Source organism: Marmota monax, unplaced genomic scaffold (genome assembly GCF_021218885.2).
Source record: "Marmota monax isolate L192 unplaced genomic scaffold, Marmota_monax_Labrador192_F-V1.1 WCK01_AAM20220418_F8-fsc00158, whole genome shotgun sequence".
In the NCBI taxonomy this organism is placed as follows: Eukaryota; Metazoa; Chordata; class Mammalia; order Rodentia; family Sciuridae; genus Marmota; species Marmota monax.
Genome location: NW_026694092.1, coordinates 1883518 through 1902256, shown reverse-complemented (window position 1 = coordinate 1902256; position 18739 = coordinate 1883518). Strand labels below are relative to the sequence as shown.

The following is an 18739-nucleotide window of genomic DNA, read 5'->3' as shown; positions in this document are numbered from 1 at the left end:
TCATCTAGAACTTAGAAAATTTTAAATAAATGTAGGTACTGTGCATCTGCTAAGGTTTGCAATTTAGGATATTTGTTCCTTCTTTCTTGTAAGTAATATATTTCTTTATGCACAGTCTTGGAGCAAGAAGAGAGCATCTGCTTTAGGAGTTTCGCAAGTAGTATCTCATTTGATCCTTGCAAACAGTGGTGAAATAGTTATGATTATGTTTTCATGTAGGAAATCTGAAGGGGGGGTAAGTTTTCTAATTAACAGAGCTAGTAAGTGACCAATCAAAGTTGCTTGTAGGTGACTACATTAATTACACTTATTTGTTGGATAACGGTGAATGAACAAATTATGTGAAAATAACCACAGCACTTAGCACTAAACCAATTGTGTGGGTCACTAGGTCATCCACAGTGGCCACAACCCTAGCTTTTTAACATGCATCCCTTATTTTCAGAAAGGTCAGATGGAAGCAGGAAGGAATAGGCGTATGGCCTGACGTACACTCGGTGTCCAGGAGGCCCCCTCCCTGGGTCAGACGACTCGGAGCCTGCCTCGTGTTCCAAGCTCCTGTGCGGCACAAAGGCGGGGCCTGCGCGGGTAAAGGCCCCAGGCCATAAACGGGGGCGGGGCCTCCCGGGAGGCCAGTGCGCGGCCGCGGAGTTAGACCCACGCGTCGCTCCGCCCCCGGGGAGAGTCGGCGCCACCATGGAGGAGTACCATCGCCACTGCGAGGAGGTACCGCCCTCAGCCCCGCCCGCCTGGATGCGGGGTCCCTGTCGGGTGGTCTTCCATTGCCCGGCGATCGGCAAAGTTGGGATGCGGTGTCCTCCGAGCCCGAGTCCTCTCCGCGGGGCCGGGGACACGCCTCGCCCTTCTCTGTCCCCTTCCCCCCGCCCCCGAGATCCTGAGGGTGGACCGATTGTCGGGGTGGCAGAGGCGGCCGGAAGCGCGAGGGTCGGGCGGTGGGGTCCCGGCGGGGATGTGGGGAAGAGGCTTGTGGAGGGGTCGTGGGTGGAGGGCGTCGCCCGTCTGCCGGCGGGCTTGGGAAACTGGTCTTCCAGCAGCTTCCTCCACCCCTGGGCGTCCTTAGGAGCAGGTGTCGCAGCCCCTCGGGCACCGCAGCTTGGGATCCTGGAGATTCTGGCCTGGGTGGGCTGGAAAGACGTTGCTTTATAGATTAGGAACCCTTGCTTACTGACTCAGGCTTCTTAAGCCTCACCAGAAATCCCATGATGTCAGTTGTTAGCTTCCTTTTACTGATGGGGATTCTGACTTTTCATGGCCACTCAGTGACATGCTCCAAATTAAAACTGCCAGGAATGGCATGGTCGATTTGTAAAGCCTCTGACTATATAGCTACAGCTCTCGCTTCACTGTTACCGCTGGGAAGATGAGGCCTGTTGGATTGCAGCCTAACTTGTGACAGCTGGCAAGGGCGGAATAGATGAAGATATTTTCTGTCCAGTGGTAGGGAATGGAGCAGGAAACCTTGTAGATGTCTTGGAAGGGGTTTCTGCTCCAATGGGAATAGGTTAGGATATTTTAGGATATGGGCTTCTGCAGAAGTTAAAACCACATTTAAATGAATTACTTCTGTTCCAGGTAGCACGCATAATCACAGGTCAATGGTAAAATGCTGTAACTTTAGGAATAAGAACTTGAGGGCTGGGGATGTAGCTCAGTGATAGAGGGCTTGCTCAGCATCCCCCTTGGTGGGAGGAGAGGGCTGGGAGGATCTGAGGCACAAGAATATTATATGGCTGGCATATCCCCCAACAAAGGGAAAGGGTTCTTTCCTGTACTGCTTCCTAAATGCATATATTTAAAAAGAAATAAAATTACATGTGTTGCCATGGCCACTCAGTACATCCAGATTATTGTTAGGTAGCTTTCCAGACTGAAGCAAAACTGGCATCCTTTGATTCATAGGCCAATTCTGACAGTAGATAAGGATGTGATTTTAAAGTAAAATGGTCATTTTTAGTGGGGCCAAACTCTTTTTTTTTTAATAATACTCCTAAATGTTTAGGGTATTTTACTCCTTTGTCATTGGGGAATTCTGAGTTGAAAAAAATTTTAAATCTATACTCAAATCAATTTTGGAATTTACTTGTTTGAAGTAACTTTAATTTGTATAATGGTTTTTACAAAAATGCTGATATGATAAAGCACCTAAAAATGTCTCCATAGAAACAATTCTTGTATTACCTGAAGTGTCTTGGTTTAGATTTCAGTCTTATCACATAACCTAGTTCTGTTCTTGAGGACACTTGAATGTCATTGATCATTGTTGTTAATTCAGGATTCTTGCAAGCTGCTCCCCCCAAAAAGACTAAGTTGTCAGACTAACTTACAATATGAAAGTGATAATAATTTTGAATGATCAAGTTTTGTTGTAATTTTTAATTCAGGAAAGTCATGTTTTGACCTAGTGTCAGTTAAAAACAAAACTGAAAATAACGAATTAAGCATTTTCTTCTCATGGACCACTTTATTCTCTCATCCTGCTGAAACCATTTCTTATATTACTGATAATACATATATCTTTTTTCATCCACATTTTTATTGGTGCATTGTAGTTGTATATGATGGTGGAATTTGTTGTTACAGATTGGTACATACGCAGTATAACAACATAATTTGGACAATATCCCTCCCCGGCACTTTCCCCCTGCCTCCCCTCTTTCTGCCCCCTGGTCTCTTCCCTGTATGCTACTGGTCTCATGAGATCACCTTTCTTTTCCTTGACCTTCTGAGTTTGGCTTATTTCACATATCATAATGATCTCTAGTTCTATCCATTTTCCTGCAAATGACATAATTTCATTTTTCTTTATGACTGAATAAAATGCCATTATAACACATGTATCTTTATCTGCTTATTTCCTCAACTTTACAATACAATGATTCTCCATCTAAAATGTTCATCAGAATTGCTAGTACAAAGCACTTTTCAAAAAGATATAGTTGCCCAGGCTCTGCCCTGACCTAAGGACTCAGAATCTCTCGGAAGGAAAGGTAGGGAGAGAATTCTATACTTTTAAGTGCCCCTTGTCACTACAGTCTCTGTCACTCCCCTGTCCAGGCCAGTCAAGGGATTCTGTGTATTATCATCTCTACAAATAAAAGGAAGCCTGTATTGAAAGCAGTATTATCTTGGGTTTTCCCTTTAGGTTGGTTTCAATGCTGATGAAGCCCACAATATCGTCAAAGAGGTAAGTTATACATGTACATCTCAAGGCTTGCTGCACTGATGTATGTTTTGAGGTTCAGTACAAAGTTAGAACCCTTAGTGTTAAACACAAGATTTTGAATTTTTCACCCAAGTCTTTAGAGGAGTGCTGCTCTATTCTATCACATGCTGTCCGGCATCTTGGAGCTTCCTCAAAGAGATGCTTAAGAACTGTCATAGTGCCAGGTGTGGTAGTGCACATCTGTAATCCCACCGGCTCAAGAGGCTGAGGCAGGAGGATCAAGAGTTCAAAGTCAGCCTCAGCAACTTATGGAGGCCCTAAACAACTCAGAGAGTCCCTCTTTCTAAATAAAATATTTAAAAGGGCTGGGGATGGGGGTAGGTAGTTAAAAACCCCTGGGTTCAATCCCTAGTACCAAAACAAACAAACAAAAAACTGTTTTAGTCTAGAAAAATGGTTTGTTCTTTACCAAAATTGATAATCCTGTCTTTTGAATAAAAGATTTATATCAAATAGGCAAAAAAAAAAAAAACCCTAGAAATGTCTGCCTTTGACTTTGTGTGCTTGTTTTAACAATATACTAGGAAAAATAATCACTTTAGCACCTTGTAGACACTGATGTGATGGTAAACCAAAATCTTCAGAAAACTATTTGAAACGTGAAATCTGGTCCTTTGTTAGGCAAACAAAAAGGAAGTTCTCTTTGGGAATCAATTCTGGCAGAGGAACTTTAATTATTCTAGTGGTATCAATACAGAATACACTGTAGGTAAGGTACTTATGAACACTTTAATAGTCCTGAGTCATCTTTAACTCTGCCAAGGCCTACCAAAGAGAGAGAGAGAGAGAGAGAGAAAGAGAGAGAGAGAGAGAGAGAGATGGCTCAGAACGCAGGCTTGAATTGTGTGTATGACTGTTGAGGCCTGTGTCCTAGCAGGCCCTGACTAGTTGGCTTCTCCCTCTGGTAGCGCTCTCAGTACATCCTCCAGACAGTGCCTCACCTGCCTGAGTGCTCTGGATGATCCAGCTCACTTCAAGCTCCCACAGGTCTGTCCTTGTACAACAAGGATCAACTCGATGTCTGAAAGGGCTAGACAGGCACCTGAAAATCCTGCCATATTTGAATAGTTCAGAATCATGTATTAGAACAATATCACCTAGGAATGTTTAATCAATGAAAATTAAATGCAAATGCTTTCAGTACCTTGATGATAGAAAAGGAAATGAGGAAGGTTTTGGAGGTGGACAGGATTGATAATAATCTCATTTTTCAAAATGGAATATCAAAAGAGACCATACTTAGTCAATGGAACATGAAAGAAAGGATGTGGGGGTCTTTGGCGTGGTCCCTTTAATTAGTGCTTTCTTCCTTTCCTAAGTTCTGAACCAGATAAAAAGAGAAAAGAGTTATTAGAAGAGAACAAAACTCTTTTATTATGGATAAAAACTAGGTTGATGATGTAGCTTGTTTACTTGCTGTCACTGGGTTCAGACCTTGGTAGAGCCATCCAAGGCAAAGTTTGAGTTGGGAGAGAAAAACACTTATAGGCTGATGCCTTTCATTGGTCTGGGTGGAGAAGAAGCAAAACCCCGAGTCCAACATGTCTGGAAGATTGGCTTTCCCAATTGAGAATGGTAGAACAATGGTCGTCCCCCGCCAAGCAGGTAACTCACCTCCATCTCCAGGGGAAAGAAAAACTGGTGGGATAAAAGGCTAGGAATGTTAAGAAAAAATCCTCTGTGTACAAGGAACTGTCAGGAATAGAAATGAAACTTAGTCCTAACAGTGTAAATATATTGAATGACAATAGTAAATTCACTGTCTTAAGAGAAGGGCATGGGAGGAAGACACCAGGTGGCCTGGGGGAACTAAATTTTCACCTATCATGGCAGGATTTCTCATGGATATTATCAGTAATTCATAAGTGAAGAAATGGTGATATAGCTATGTGCCATGGTACATGCCTGGGATCCAGTGACTTGGAAGGCTAAGTCAGAAGGATCACAAGTTTGAGGCCAGCCTCAGCAATTTAGTGAGACTATATCAAAATAAAGACCGGATGTAACTGGGTTGTAAAGCAGTTAAATCCCCAGTATTTCCCTTGCAGAGTGATATAAATGTTATTTGGAAATAATGTAAGTAACCTTTAGAAGAAATAAACATAATTATACACTGAAGGTATTTTCCTCTGGAGAATGGGAAAAGGGACTGGAAAGGCAAGGGTGGGGAGGCCACTCTTTGTGTATCACTTTAATAGTCTATTTTTGAATCAAAAGAACCTCCTCCTTTCTTCCCATAAGCCAACTTTTTCCTGCCATTGAAACATTTCCATTGAGGCACTGGAAAAGCTCAAGAATAAGCTCTGTATTAAAACATTTTAGTACTTCCTAGACAATTACATAATTTCAGCAGTTATTTCTGTTTTCCTTATCTCTTGCTCATCTTATTTTTTTCAATTCCTTGCTCTGAGCCCTCACACCAATATATTTTTTTTTCTACTGAACTCTAAGAGCCACTCATTTATTGGTTATACACATGCATTTTATTCATTGTTAAACTAGAATTCCCCAAAAACATCCTTAAAGAAAGAATGAGTTACAAATGAAACTAAGTTGGAACTTAGACTAAAGTGTATTTGATTTGGAATGTCCAGAGAGTATATCAAAGCCAATATTGTTTCAACAACAAACATTTATTGACTACCTGCTATGTGCCCCTGTCCTGAGATTGACCATGAGAATGCAGATCTGTTTAAGAACCTCATTGCCTGGTAGGCCTCCTGGTAATTAGTTAGGCTAAATATTAGTTAATTGTAATTAGGAGGGCTATTGACAGTAGGACCCACATCCACACAGTGTTTTCTATTGTTTAGAGCTGAAATTGGAGTGATTCTTTCAGATAATCCAAAAGAAAATGAGTGTCCTTACTTTCCCCATTAAGGAAAGGCATCTACAGGAGGAAAAGTTTTGCACAGTCCAAAAAAATAAAATATTCCCCTAATTTTTCATAACAGAAAAAAAAAAGATCATCAGCTTTGGTAATGGTAAAGCCAGAATTAAAACCATGTTCTGCTGACCCTTAAAACCCTGTGCTACTGTCCCTTCTACTCTGTCATGGAGAATAATTTGGGCCACATTACTTTTGTCAGCACCTCTAAATTATTTAATTTCTCTTTTTGCATCTTATTATTAGTAATGAGGTTTTTTTGTTGTTGTTGTTTTGTTTTGTTTTTGTTTTTGTTTAATACCGAGGACTGAACCCAGGGCCACTTAACCACTGAGTCACATCCCCAGCCCTTTTTATTTTTTAATTTTTTATTTTGAGAAGGGTCTTGCTAAGTTGGTTATGGCCTCACTGAATTGCTGAGGCTGGCTTTGAACTCACAATCCTCCAAAGATTTTATATTATCCAGCTTAAGATTCTATATTGAGTAGCATGCTGTATTACTTAGAAGTCGTAAATGAAAGCATGTGCACTTGTGCGGGTGTTAAGTTAGATTCTAAAAGTGAATGAGTGCTTCGTGTTCCAGACTCTATTATTTGAATATAAGCAATGGTAGTGGAGCTGGGCAAGGTGGCACATGCCTGTAATCCCAGGGACTCTGGAGGCTGAGGCAGGAGGATATCAAGTTCAAAACCAGTCTGAGCAGTTTAGCAAGGCCCTAGGCAACTTAGTGACATCTTGTCTCTAAATTAAAAAAGGGGGTTGTTAGGGATTTTGTTCAGTGGTTAAGTTCCCCTGGGTTCAATCTCCAGTACCAAAAGAAAAAAAAAAACCCAAAACAATAGCTGGCAGCAATAATGATAATAATCATAATAATAGTTATTTATGTGCCAGGCACTGTGTTTGAGCATAGTTCATTATCTCATTTGAGTTCATTATCTCATTTCATCCTCTCAACAACCTGATAAGATGATGTTGTTATTTCTCCTGTAAGGATTAGGAAATTTAGGGATTTGAAGGTGATAAGTCACTTGCTAAAATCACAAAATGGGTAGGTACAGAGCTGGCCTTTAAAACCTAGGATTGTGATACTACAGCCAGTGCTCTTAGTCAGGTATCAGAAGTGGATGCAAGTAAGCATTATGGGAAATTATTAGACTTTCGCTTTCTAGAGCATCTTTATTTATTGTCATTGGCAGGTGTGCTGGTTGCATTATAGCTAAGCAATTACATAGTATGAATGAGAATTTAATTATTATACATGAGAATTATGTTTTTAAATTAGTTCCAGCCTTTGTTTCTAGCATCTGGGTCCTAGTTAAGTCCCAGCTGTTTCAAAGCCACTCTTCAACCAATTAATATCACCTTCTTTTAATCCCCTCCCTACCCTGTAATCCTTTTATGACACAACTTATCATCTATGATTAGTCTTTCTTGTGTTATAGATATTGGATTTCTTTTATTAGCATTTCTGCTAGAGTAAATTCTTTACCACAGAGCCTTGGCATATTTATCTTTAATATGACCCAGAGTATATCATGGAGTGAGATAATGCTTGTGTAAATGCTTTCAAAATGCTTAAGCAATTAGTGACAGCGCCTAATAAATATTTACAGATGCATATTTTCTGAGATACCTTCTTGGGTCATACATGTATTTTATGCTTTGAATAAATTGTTGCAATTTGTGTCAAATGTGTTGGTTTTGGCTAATTTTAGCTGTTCTCTGCCCTTCTAGTGTGTGGATGGGGTCTTAGGAGGTGAGGATTATAATCAGAACAACATCAACCAGTGGACTGCAAGCATAGTGGAGCAGTCCCTAACACATTTGGTTAAGCTGGGAAAAGCTTATAAATATATTGGTAAGTATCAGTGTCCTTCCTCACTAGTTCACGAACCTTTGTCCTTGGGAATTTCTATGAATTTTGAGAATGAATATGAATAGTAGGCACTGAAGGTAGATACTAATAAAATATGAAGGAATCCTGACTTATTCATTTAATGATAATATATAATCACACCTAGGCAGGCATGGTGATGCACGTCTATAATCCTAGTGACTCAGGAGGATCGAAAGTTTGAGGTCAGCCTTAGCAACTCAATGAGGCCCCAAGCAACTTAGTGAATCCCTGTCTCAAAGTAAAAACTAAAAAGAGCTGGTGATATAGCTCAGTGGCAAAGTGTCCCTGAGTTCAATCTCCAGTATCCTCCCTGCTCCAAAAAAATAATATATGTTTTACACATTTTTTACATACCACATATGTGTATATATTACATATGTAATTATATATGTATACATACACATATGTGTATATGTATGTGTATATAAAAGGTGGAGCTCTTTCACTGCACAAAAAAGTATCCTTGGCTTGGGGAGCTACCCTTCACATTTGCATCAGTTGTCTTTCCACTGAGGCCCCCATAATCTCTCTGCCTTCCTTCTAGTAATCCCATGCCTCTATGTAGGACTGTGAAGTTCCACATATTCACTGTAAAGTGAAATATTTTTTTGCAATTTTTTTTTGGTACTAGGGATTGTACCCAGGGGTAATTAACAACTGGGCCACATTCACAGCCCTTTTTAAAATATTTTTATTTAGAGACAGGGTTTGCTGAGTTGCCTAGGGCCTCACTAAATTGCTGAGGCTGGCTTTGAACTTGTGATACTTCTGCCTCAGCCTCCTAAACTCCTGGAATCACAAGTGTGTGCCACTGTGCCCTACTTCCTGCATTTCTGTGTCCAAATTTTGCCTATGATACAAACCACACAACTTGACCCAGAATTTCTCTATAATACTGTTGCAAATTATTATAGCAATGGCCCACAAACTGACTAGATTCAGTGGGGTTTAAATCATGAGAGTAGATAAAGGATGAGAGACCTTTTTTTTCCAGTCCACTGGCTGCATCATTTTCTGTTATTTTTTTCAGTTTTTATAACTTTGAAGTCACTTCAATCTTGGGTCTTTCCTCTGTCTGTAAGTGTCCTCATTTTGTGACTGTTTTTGCAGTGACCTGTGCAGTGGTCCAGAAGAGTGCATATGGCTTCCACACTGCCAGCTCATGTTTTTGGGATACCACATCTGATGGTAAGAGATCTTAAGCTGATTCATACAAAATCAAAGTGTCAGCAAAGTCAAACGGGGTACTTTTTAATCAAATGCTTATTTGGCTCTAATTAAATCCTGAAAAGATCTTATCAACAGAATGGCTTTGTACCTAGTCACAAGTATGACTTCAGACCAGTATGAAATGTGAAGATATAACAGGTTGAAGGGAATAAATGATATTAACATCTATGAAAAATGTGCATATGCGTGTAAGTGTGTGTGTGTGTGTGTTTTCCCCCACCCCCTGGTTATTTAGATATTTTGCTGCTGATATATCAAAGACCTTTTCTTGTGTGTTTTCAGGAACCTGTACTGTAAGATGGGAGAACCGAACCATGAACTGCATTGTTAATGTTTTTGCCATTGCAATTGTCCTGTAACCAACTAAATATGCTAGACTAAAGCCATTCACTTAAGACTTTGTCAGTGTATCCTTTCTAAACAGGAGTCATAGTTAACTTATTAATATGCTAGACGACAAGTGTGCAAGCTATCAACAGAAACTGAGTATTATAAGCAAGCAGTCTCATTGTAAATTGGCAGATTATCTCATACTCTATACAGCATCATTGAAATAAGAAAAACTGAATGTTAGCAAAAAGTAAATGCAGAAATACGGCATGACATCCAAATATGATCTTGTACCTACACCAGCTTTTCACTAACATTATCATGTATCTTTCAGCTAGAGTACTTACTTAACAGGGATAAATATTTGAGCAAAAAAGCTACAAGGATGAATGTAGAGAAGAAATGAATTAGCTAACACCTCTGAGTTTTTTATTTCTTCCCCTCGCTTAGTTGTACGTAATACTTAATGGAAGGTATTTTTGCTCCTTTTTTTAAATCAACTAATGTTATAGTAGCAGTTATGATTTACCTGTCTACTTTTTCTGAGAATTGGTGAATCCATTTTTTTTAATTTCAATTTTTTTTTGGATTTACACTAAAGGTTGAGTTCGATCTGATAACCTGACTTTCCTAGTTAAGCAAAATTAGGTACAGCATATGAGTCAGACAACTGCCTTACAATCTACTCATTCCATGTGGAACAAGCATTTACTGCATGCCTGGTAGGATCATATTTCTCTGCTAGGCATTATACTTACCAATGTGCTGTTCACACGCTAAGTTCCTTTTGGCAGCTGTTCAGTGGGAAAAGTAGCATTTGTTTGGGGATGAAAAAAAAAGAGTTGTTTTACAAGAGGGGAGGAAACCAAGTCTGGTTACCCAGGTAGAAGTAAGCAAAATGCAAAGCACTTATTGGTGACAGAACTATAGATGTCATTTTAAGAGTTGCTCCTAGCAATTTAAAAATGCATATAATATGCAACTCTTAATTAAAGGCCTTATTAGTAGTCTTAACTATACAAGTAGTAAATTTTATCATTGCTTTACTTACAAACATCTGTAAATAGTTTTAAATACTTATTATGTGGGATATAAATTGAGCGGAGTAAAGTACAAATTAAAAGTATACAATCATTAGCAGGTTATCTAATATCTCAGGGTTTATGAAGTGTAGTTAAAATTAAAGAAGAATTAGGGTACACAGCTGGCCACCAAATGTAAAGTCAATCTGCTATATAACCTTGAAAACAAAATCAATTTTGCATACTGCCACTAACACTAATACATGCAGAGACTGGAATCATGATTTAGTGAATTTTTAGGGAAAAGAAAAGTTTAGCATTAAGGCAGTATTCTTCTAGGAATGCTATGTGTATGGTTGCTATTTTGCTGAAGAACTGTGCAATGTTTAAGAAGAAGTTTAAGAAAATACAAGGGGCTGGGGGTATAGCTCACTGGTAGAGCACTTACCTACAATGTATGAGAACCTGGGTTCCATCCCCAGCACCACAAAAAAGTACAAGGATAGTTTTTAATGCAGTGACCTGTGTTTTTGACAATCAGAAATTCTGAGTCATTACCTTTATGTTCTATTATGCTGCTGGCTTTTGTGCCCCTGAAGATTATAATAGTGACCAAAATATCTGTGCACTTAAGGATTGTTTTTGATTATTGTCTTTGAAGCCTGGTTTCAAAAAAAAATCAATTATACCTCGTGATCTTGCTATCTGCTCTATTTCTAGTTAAAGTATAATAAAGATTATCTTCCTGTGCTGTACTTTTGCTTCTGATTGATTATTCAGTAGTTAAAGAAATAGCATTATGCTAACTCTAAGAAATTCTAAACAGGAGAAACGGGGACAAAAAATGAATAAGGGGCCACATAAATATATTATGCCATTAAAATGGCAACCCAAATTCAGTATTCACCATTATGACATCACTAATAGCTTCTGTTTTATGCCTTTTCTATTTTAAGAAGTTATTGTAAAATTTGTTCTCTAACTATTTATTAGCTTTTAATGATTATTTTTGGCCAAGAATTTTGTGCTGTTTGTCAACTTGCATTTGAGTTGTTGCTATTTTTTTTTTAAATTAAGGACTTTAAGCATGCAAAATTAGGGTATTCAAATGTAAGTACTAACTGGAATTTTTGTAAAGCTATAATTTTACATTTGTAAAGTAGCAGTATACTGCCTAAATGGTGGCAACATCTCATTACATTTCTGTAGTAAAAAGTACTTTTCGGTTCTTTTCTAGTTGGGTGTAATCTAATTATGCATCACTGAACATACTTTTACCACCTGCACTAATCATCATATTTCTAAAATAATCTTAGGATGTTTAGGGTTGTAATTTCAAAGTTTGAGTAAAAATAGTTTTCTATTCTTTTTTTTTTTTAAAGATAGAGTGAGAGAGGGAGGGAGGGAGGAAGGGAGGGGGAGAGAGAGAAAGAGAGAGAGAGAATTTTTAATATTTATTTTTTAGTTTTCGGCAGACACAACATCTTTGTTTGTATGTGGTGCTGAGGATCGAACCCGGGCCGCACCCATGCCAGGGGAGCGCGCTACCGCTTGAGCCACATCCCCAGCCCAGTTTTCTATTCTTGATAACAGTTTTTTTTTTTTTGATGGGGGGTTCTGGGGATTGAACTCAGGGGCACTCAACCACTAAGCCCCATCCCCAGCCCCATTTTGTATTTTATTTAGAGACAGGATCTCACTGAATTACTTAGCACCTCGCTTTTGCTGAGGCTGGCTTGAACTCTCCATCCTCCTGCCTCAGCCTTCTGAACTGCTGGGATTAAAGGCGTGCACCGCTGCGCCCCACTGATAACAATTATTTAAAAGTGCAAGAAAAATCTATGGGGCTGGGGATGTGGCTCAAGTGGTAGCGCGCTCGCCTGGCATGAGTGTGGCCTGGGTTCGATCCTCAGCACCACATACAAACAAAGATGTTGTCTCCGCCGAAAACTAAAAAATAAATATTAAAAAAAATTCTCTCTCTCTCTCTCTCTCTCTCTCTCTCTCTCTCTCTCTCTCTCTCCTCTCTCTCTTTAAAAAAAAAGTTTAAATAATACTAAATTTCTTATAATAAAATTTAAAAAAAAGAAAAATCTATGGCTTATGGTAAAGGAATTAAGTATTTTACTGGGAATTGAACCCCATTGGTGCTTACCCACTGAGCCACTTCCCCAAAATAAAAAATATTTTATTTTGAGAGAGGTTCTCGCTAAGTTGCTGAAGGTCTTGCTAAATTGCTGAGGCTGGCTTTGAACTCATGATCCTCCTGCCTCAGCCTCCTGAGTCTCTGGGATTACAGGTATGTGCACCACAGCGCCCAGTGGAATTAGGTCATTCTTATGGCATGTACCCACGCCAAAGTTTGAGAGATTAATTGAAATTTTTACCCCATGTAAAACTACCCAAGGTTAATTCATTTAAGAAGGTGGAGCTATATTTTTAACTGAAGAGGATTATAGGTCCAGTGTCAAGTAATTTTGTAAAGTTAGGTTTGCACACTTATGAAAATTTCTGTGCAAGGATCCTAAATATTCATTCCTTAGAAGATTTAGATGGCCATTAACTTCACTGGTCCAGGAGATTCTAGGCCATCTTGACCAGTGGCAAACACCTTAGTTCTCTCTATGGTCCCATTTCATGTCTCTCTATGTCATCCTTGGATATGTATAATATATCGACAATCTAGGCCTACCTAGAAATGGCCCCTAATTACTTCATGGAGAATGTCTCAGGCTGGGGATATAGCTCAGTTGGTAGAGTACTTGCCTCACATGTACAAATCCCCAGCACTACAAAAAGAAAAAAGTCTCTTCCCAAAATGGTTTCTAAGGATCTCAGATAAAGCTGGAACTTTCTATAGACATGTGCAGCACCACTGGTATTGGATGTGTGTTCCATGTAGGAGGCAAAACATGGGCAACCACCTCCACTTCTGCAATCCTTAAAAGATGAGACCATATGGAAAAATTCCTTCAAAGTTCCCCCTATCTATGTTAGAGAATTTTATGCCTTGGTCAAAATTAGGTCATATGCCCAGAAATGTCAATTTCATAATCTGGAAAATTCTACACATTGACCTTAAATCTGAGCTCTCGAATGATTCATCCTAGCAAGGATAGAATTACAATTAGATCAGAGAAGGGCTAGTTTTCCTGAAAGTGCTTCAGACATGTGAGAGGGTCAAATATTTCAACAAAAATCAGGGTACTTTTAATGAAAGGTGAGATGAGTATTGGGTGCTGGGTAAACAACAATGTTCACTACCCTTCCACAAATAAATGCTCTGTCACATTACTGAAATATGTAGCCATCTTGATCTAGTTTTCCTTCTTGTAATAGAGATATGGGTATAAGAATTTGACTTTTTCCTTTGCACTTGGATTAGCCTCCTTTGCTGTTTAAATGTGGTGACCAAAAGCATATAAGTTTAGGGCTGGGGTTGTGGCTCAGCAGTAAAGCACTTGCCTAGCACATGTGAGGCCCTGGGTTCAATCCTCAGCACCACATAAAAATAAATAAATAAAATAACGGTATTGTGTCCAACTACAACTAAAAAATAAATACTTAAAAAAAAGCATACAAGTTTATTTGTTTACAGTTCTGGAGCTCTGAAGTCCAAAATGGTTTAGCAGACTAAAATCAACGTGTAGACAGGGCCACATTCCTTCTGGAGGCTCTAAGAATTATTTTTCCTGTCTTTTCTCATTTCTAGAAGCTATTTGCATTCCTTGGTGGGTGATTTGTTCCTGCATCTTCAAAGCCAGCAGTGTAGCATCTTCAGATTCGTCTTCTCTGACCTCTGATTCCTTATGTGACTTGGAGCCTCCTGCTTTCATCTTTTCCTTATTAGAAACCTTGTGATTACATTGGCCACACCCAGGGTTTTATTCCACCCCAGAGTCTTTAATCACTTATGCAAAATTCCTTTTGAAATGATCATATTCACAGGTTTCGAGAATTAGAATGTGGATTTCTTTGGGGAAGGGGATGCTACTCAGTATGCCACAACTCTATCACCATATTGGTGCTAAATGTCAGTGGACTTTCAGTAGAAGTATTAGAAAAATAATAGAGAGGGCTGGGGATGTGGCTCAAGTGGTAGCGCACTTGCCTGGCATGCGCGGGGCGCTGGGTTCGATCCTCAGCACCACTTACAAATAAAATAAAAGATGTTGTGTCCACTGAAAGCTAAAAAATAAATATTAAAAAATTCCCTCTCCCTCTCTCTCTCTCTCTCTCTTTAAAAAAATAATAATAGGGAATAGCTAGGGCAGTGATGAATTGGATAACATGTGTCCCATCCAAAAGGGAAGCTATATCTCAGCTCCAGCCATGGTCACCAGTTAGCAATAAAGACTTAGGGTTGCCCAATCTTCCAGTTACCAAAAAGAAAAAAAAAATCACAACTATTGATTATGGTGTGAAAAAAATCTATTTTGGAATCTCAGTATTTTTAAACACTGATATTTAGGCTTAAGGAGGCCCAATAAATACTTGTTTCCTACTTTAGTTCTGTATCAATTAAAACATAAGGAGAAAAATAGATTAATATCAAAATATTACCTCTCTGCTCCAGAATGAGACTTTTCTAAAGGTAACTGTGTTAGCATAATTGCAGCCATCTTCCTTTCCCCAACCCCCACTTTATGAATACTGTTCATATGCCTGAGATAAAACCTACTGGCCTAGAGACCTGCTGGTCTCTCCCTGTTCTCTCCTTGAGAAGATAAAGGGACATGCCAGTTTCCCTGTTCCCCCTCTGAGAGACAGGAAAACTGCCTGTCTCTGTTCCCCAAGAAACAAATTTGCCTTCCACAAGATCAGGGGATGCTCACTATGTCAGTCAAGACTAAACCTGCCCCTAGCGCTCAGCCATGATTCTAGCTTATAAAAGGTAACATTCAAGGGGGAGTTGCTGCTCTCCCTCCTTGCTGCTGCTGTGTCCCTCTCTTTGTGCAGAGCAGCCTTGTCGGGCTCTTGACAATAAACCCGCTTTTTATCCCAGGTGTGTGTGTGATCAGTCCTGTGCCACTTTTCTTTCAAACTGGTCTTTCTCATTGTAAAGTCCAGAATTAGATTAGAATCTAAGTTGAAGGTAGCAACTTGTTCTTTCTGGGGAGCCAGCTACAAAGAGAGAGAGAGAAGAGGAAGCCACTCTACCTCCCAGGGAAGGTGTGAGTAAGGGAGTAAAGAAATAACAAGAATGTAGCCAGGCGCTGTGGTGCATGCCTGTAATCCCAGCAGCTCAGGAGGCTGAGGCAGGAGGATTGAGAGTTCAAAGCCAGCCTCAGCAAAATCGAGGACCTAAGCAACTCAGTGAGCCCCTGTCTCTAAACAAAATACAAAATAGGGCTAGGGATGTGGCTCAGTGGTTGAGTGCCCTGAGTTCAATCCCTGGTTACCTCCCACCCCCAATAAAAGAAATATCAAGAATGTTATATGAATTTTTTTCCATGTCACTATTCTGTACATGGAGAACTATATGAAAGAAAATATAAGTGGAGATTCAGCCCTGCTCCCTTAACACTTGGCAATGATTCTGATTTTTTAAAACACTGAGTACCCAGCATTATGCAGGCAAAAACAAAACAAAACAAAAACCATGGCTGTGAGTTCCATACAGACCATGGACCATCAGTTTGTCTCCGTTTCTGCAAATCTAGGCTTCTTCCATCACGATCCTCCCCTCCCAACTCCTCCACTGATTGGCTAATCCGGTCAGATGTACTTGTTCCACCAATGGCCAATAGGCAAAGGGTAGGAGATGAAGTCAGCTATGGTCTGGGCTTCAGGCCAACTCAATATGTCTGGGTGTGGCTGCTATTGTTGCAGCCATAATAACGTAGACCAGAGAGTTAGCACAGGAATAATGTTCTATAAATCACTGTACACTCTTTTGGAAGGCAATTTGACAGCATCTATCAAATTTTTTAATTGCTTATATCACGTAACCATTGTATACTAAAGAAACATGAGTGGAAAAAGGATAAAAGCAAACAAGAATTTTCTTTGCAATGTTGTTTGTAATAACAAATTAAAAAGTGAAAGCAACTAAAATATCCACCAAAAGAAGGGATGAATTATGGAGGAGAAAATGGAAGTATCACTTTTTATTTTTTATGTCTTAAATGGTTTGAAATAGTTAAGGAATTACATATTAATTTTTTAACAATTTCAATCACACAACACATGAATACGTTTTTTCATGTAAAGCATTACAATATAATAAAAGTCAAGTAGCCAGGCACCTCTAATCCCCATGGCTCAGGAGGCTGAGACAGGAGGATCACGGGTTCAAAGTCAGCCTCAGCAAAAGTGAGGCCCTAAGCAACTCAGTGAGACCCTGTCTCTAAATAAAATACAAAATAGGGCTGGGGATGTGGCTCAGTGGTCGGGTGCCCCTGAGTTCAATTCCCAGTACCCCCAAAATTAAAAATAAAAGTCAAATCCATCCCTCATCCTTCATCTTTTCTTCTCCTTATCTTCTATCTCTCTATCCACTCCCAAGAGGTAAAAAGTGCCTTTTTGATATAAATGATTCTAAGCTCTCATTTTGCATTGTAAATAAATATATAAATGTATTTTTATTGCTATATAAAACATGATTGTCTACAGATTGCTCCTTTTATGCACCAATCTTCCTTGGGAATTTTTTTCCATGTCACTACACACAGAGTTCTCTTGTTGCATTTACTGCTATATTGTATCCTACATATGATAGGCCATAGTTTATTCATTTTCCTGGGGAAGAACATTCAGGTAGTTTTCCACATTCTACTCTCACAATGCTGCAATCAAAATCTTAGTACAAACCTTCTGGTGTCCATATACCCAATGTTTCTCTAAAACACTTTAGAAGTGGAATTATTGGGTGATAGTATATATACCTTTTACATGTCAACCATTTTTCTTCTGTCACTTAAAATAATAATTGGTTTTGAGGGCTGGGGTTGTGGCTCAGAGGTAGAGCGCCTGCCTAGCACGTGCAAGGCCCTGGGTTCAATCCTCAGCACCACATAAAAATAAGTAAAATAAAGGTACTGTGTCCAACTCAACTAAAAAATAAACATTTAAAAAATAATAATAATTGGTTTTGATAAGAGAAAACAAGATGCTTCAAATAGCAAGTTGCTCTCCCATGTACAAACAGAATAAATACACATACACATAAAGCTGCAGAAATCGTGCACCAGCTTTTTAAATTATCATTCTAAAATGGAATTCGGTGTAAATCATAGCATACCCCCCAGCACAAAAATCATACACACCAGTCTTCCTTTTTTTTTTTTTTTTGCTATTTCTGCAATATCTCATTTTCCATTCTCTTTCTAATTATGTATACTCATGTGTGTCTGTGTATACATGGATATGTGTTACTATGTGTGTGCGGCTTAGAACTTCCAAGAAAGAGCAAAACTAAGGATATCATAGGGTTTGGTTTCTCATTTTTTGAGTCAAATAAAGTCTGTTGATGTTTGTAAAGTCACAGAAAAAGCACTATTCTCTGGATCAGCTTCATTGATGGCCTTGGCTTTGCCTCTCTGCTGCCTGCAGTACCATTTGATAAAGTATAAGAAGGCCTGCATTTTAGACCTGGCTCTTCCTCCAATTGATTATGTGTGATTTTTTGTTTGTTTGTTTATTTTTTGGTACTGGGGATTGAACTCAGGGGCACTCAACCACTGAGCCACATCCCCAGCCCTATTTTGTATTTTATTTAGAGACAGGGTCTCACTGAGTTGCTTAGTGCCTTGCTAAGTTGCTGAGGTTGTCTTTGAACTCACAATCCTCCTGCCTTAGCCTCCTGAGCCGCTGGGGTTATAGGCCTGTGCCACCATACCCAGCTGTTTGGTTTTTGTTTTCATTGTTGGTGGTGGTAGGATTTGTTTGTTTCTTTGGTTGGTTGGTTTGGTTGGATTATGGTATTGGGAATTGAACCCAGGGGTTAACCATTGAACCACATCCCCAGTCCTTTTTTTTTTTTTTTTTTTTTTTTTTGAGATGGCCTTGCTAAGTTGCTGAGACTGGCTTTGAACTTACATCCTCCTGCCTCAGCTTCCCAAGTCACTGGGATTTTTCCTATGTTAAGGTGGATTTTGGGGTCAGTGACTGGCAAGTTGTATCTTTTT

The 18739-nt window shown here is 39.3% G+C and overlaps 1 protein-coding gene across 1 annotated transcript; it reads left to right on the top strand.

Moving 5' to 3' along the window:
- The first annotated feature begins 586 nt into the window (after positions 1 to 586).
- Positions 587 to 11365, top strand: Dynlt3 (dynein light chain Tctex-type 3). The gene is made up of 5 exons (XM_046465049.2): positions 587 to 726; positions 3164 to 3205; positions 7866 to 7989; positions 9139 to 9216; positions 9541 to 11365. The coding sequence occupies exons 1-5, from the start codon at positions 697 to 699 to the stop codon at positions 9615 to 9617; spliced, it is 351 nt and encodes a 116-aa protein (XP_046321005.1). The 5' UTR covers positions 587 to 696; the 3' UTR covers positions 9618 to 11365.
- Positions 11366 to 18739: the final 7374 nt, after the last annotated feature.

What these genes read in the sequence shown, in the direction of transcription:
- Dynlt3 (XM_046465049.2), top strand. Translation starts at nt 697, where the DNA reads ATGGAGGAGTACCATCGCCACTGCGAGGAG. An exon ending in ACCATCGCCACTGCGAGGAG is followed by an intron (nt 727 to 3,163) that starts GTACCGCCCTCA and finishes TTTTCCCTTTAG; the next exon opens with GTTGGTTTCAATGCTGATGA. An exon ending in AAAAGCTTATAAATATATTG is followed by an intron (nt 7,990 to 9,138) that starts GTAAGTATCAGT and finishes CTGTTTTTGCAG; the next exon opens with TGACCTGTGCAGTGGTCCAG.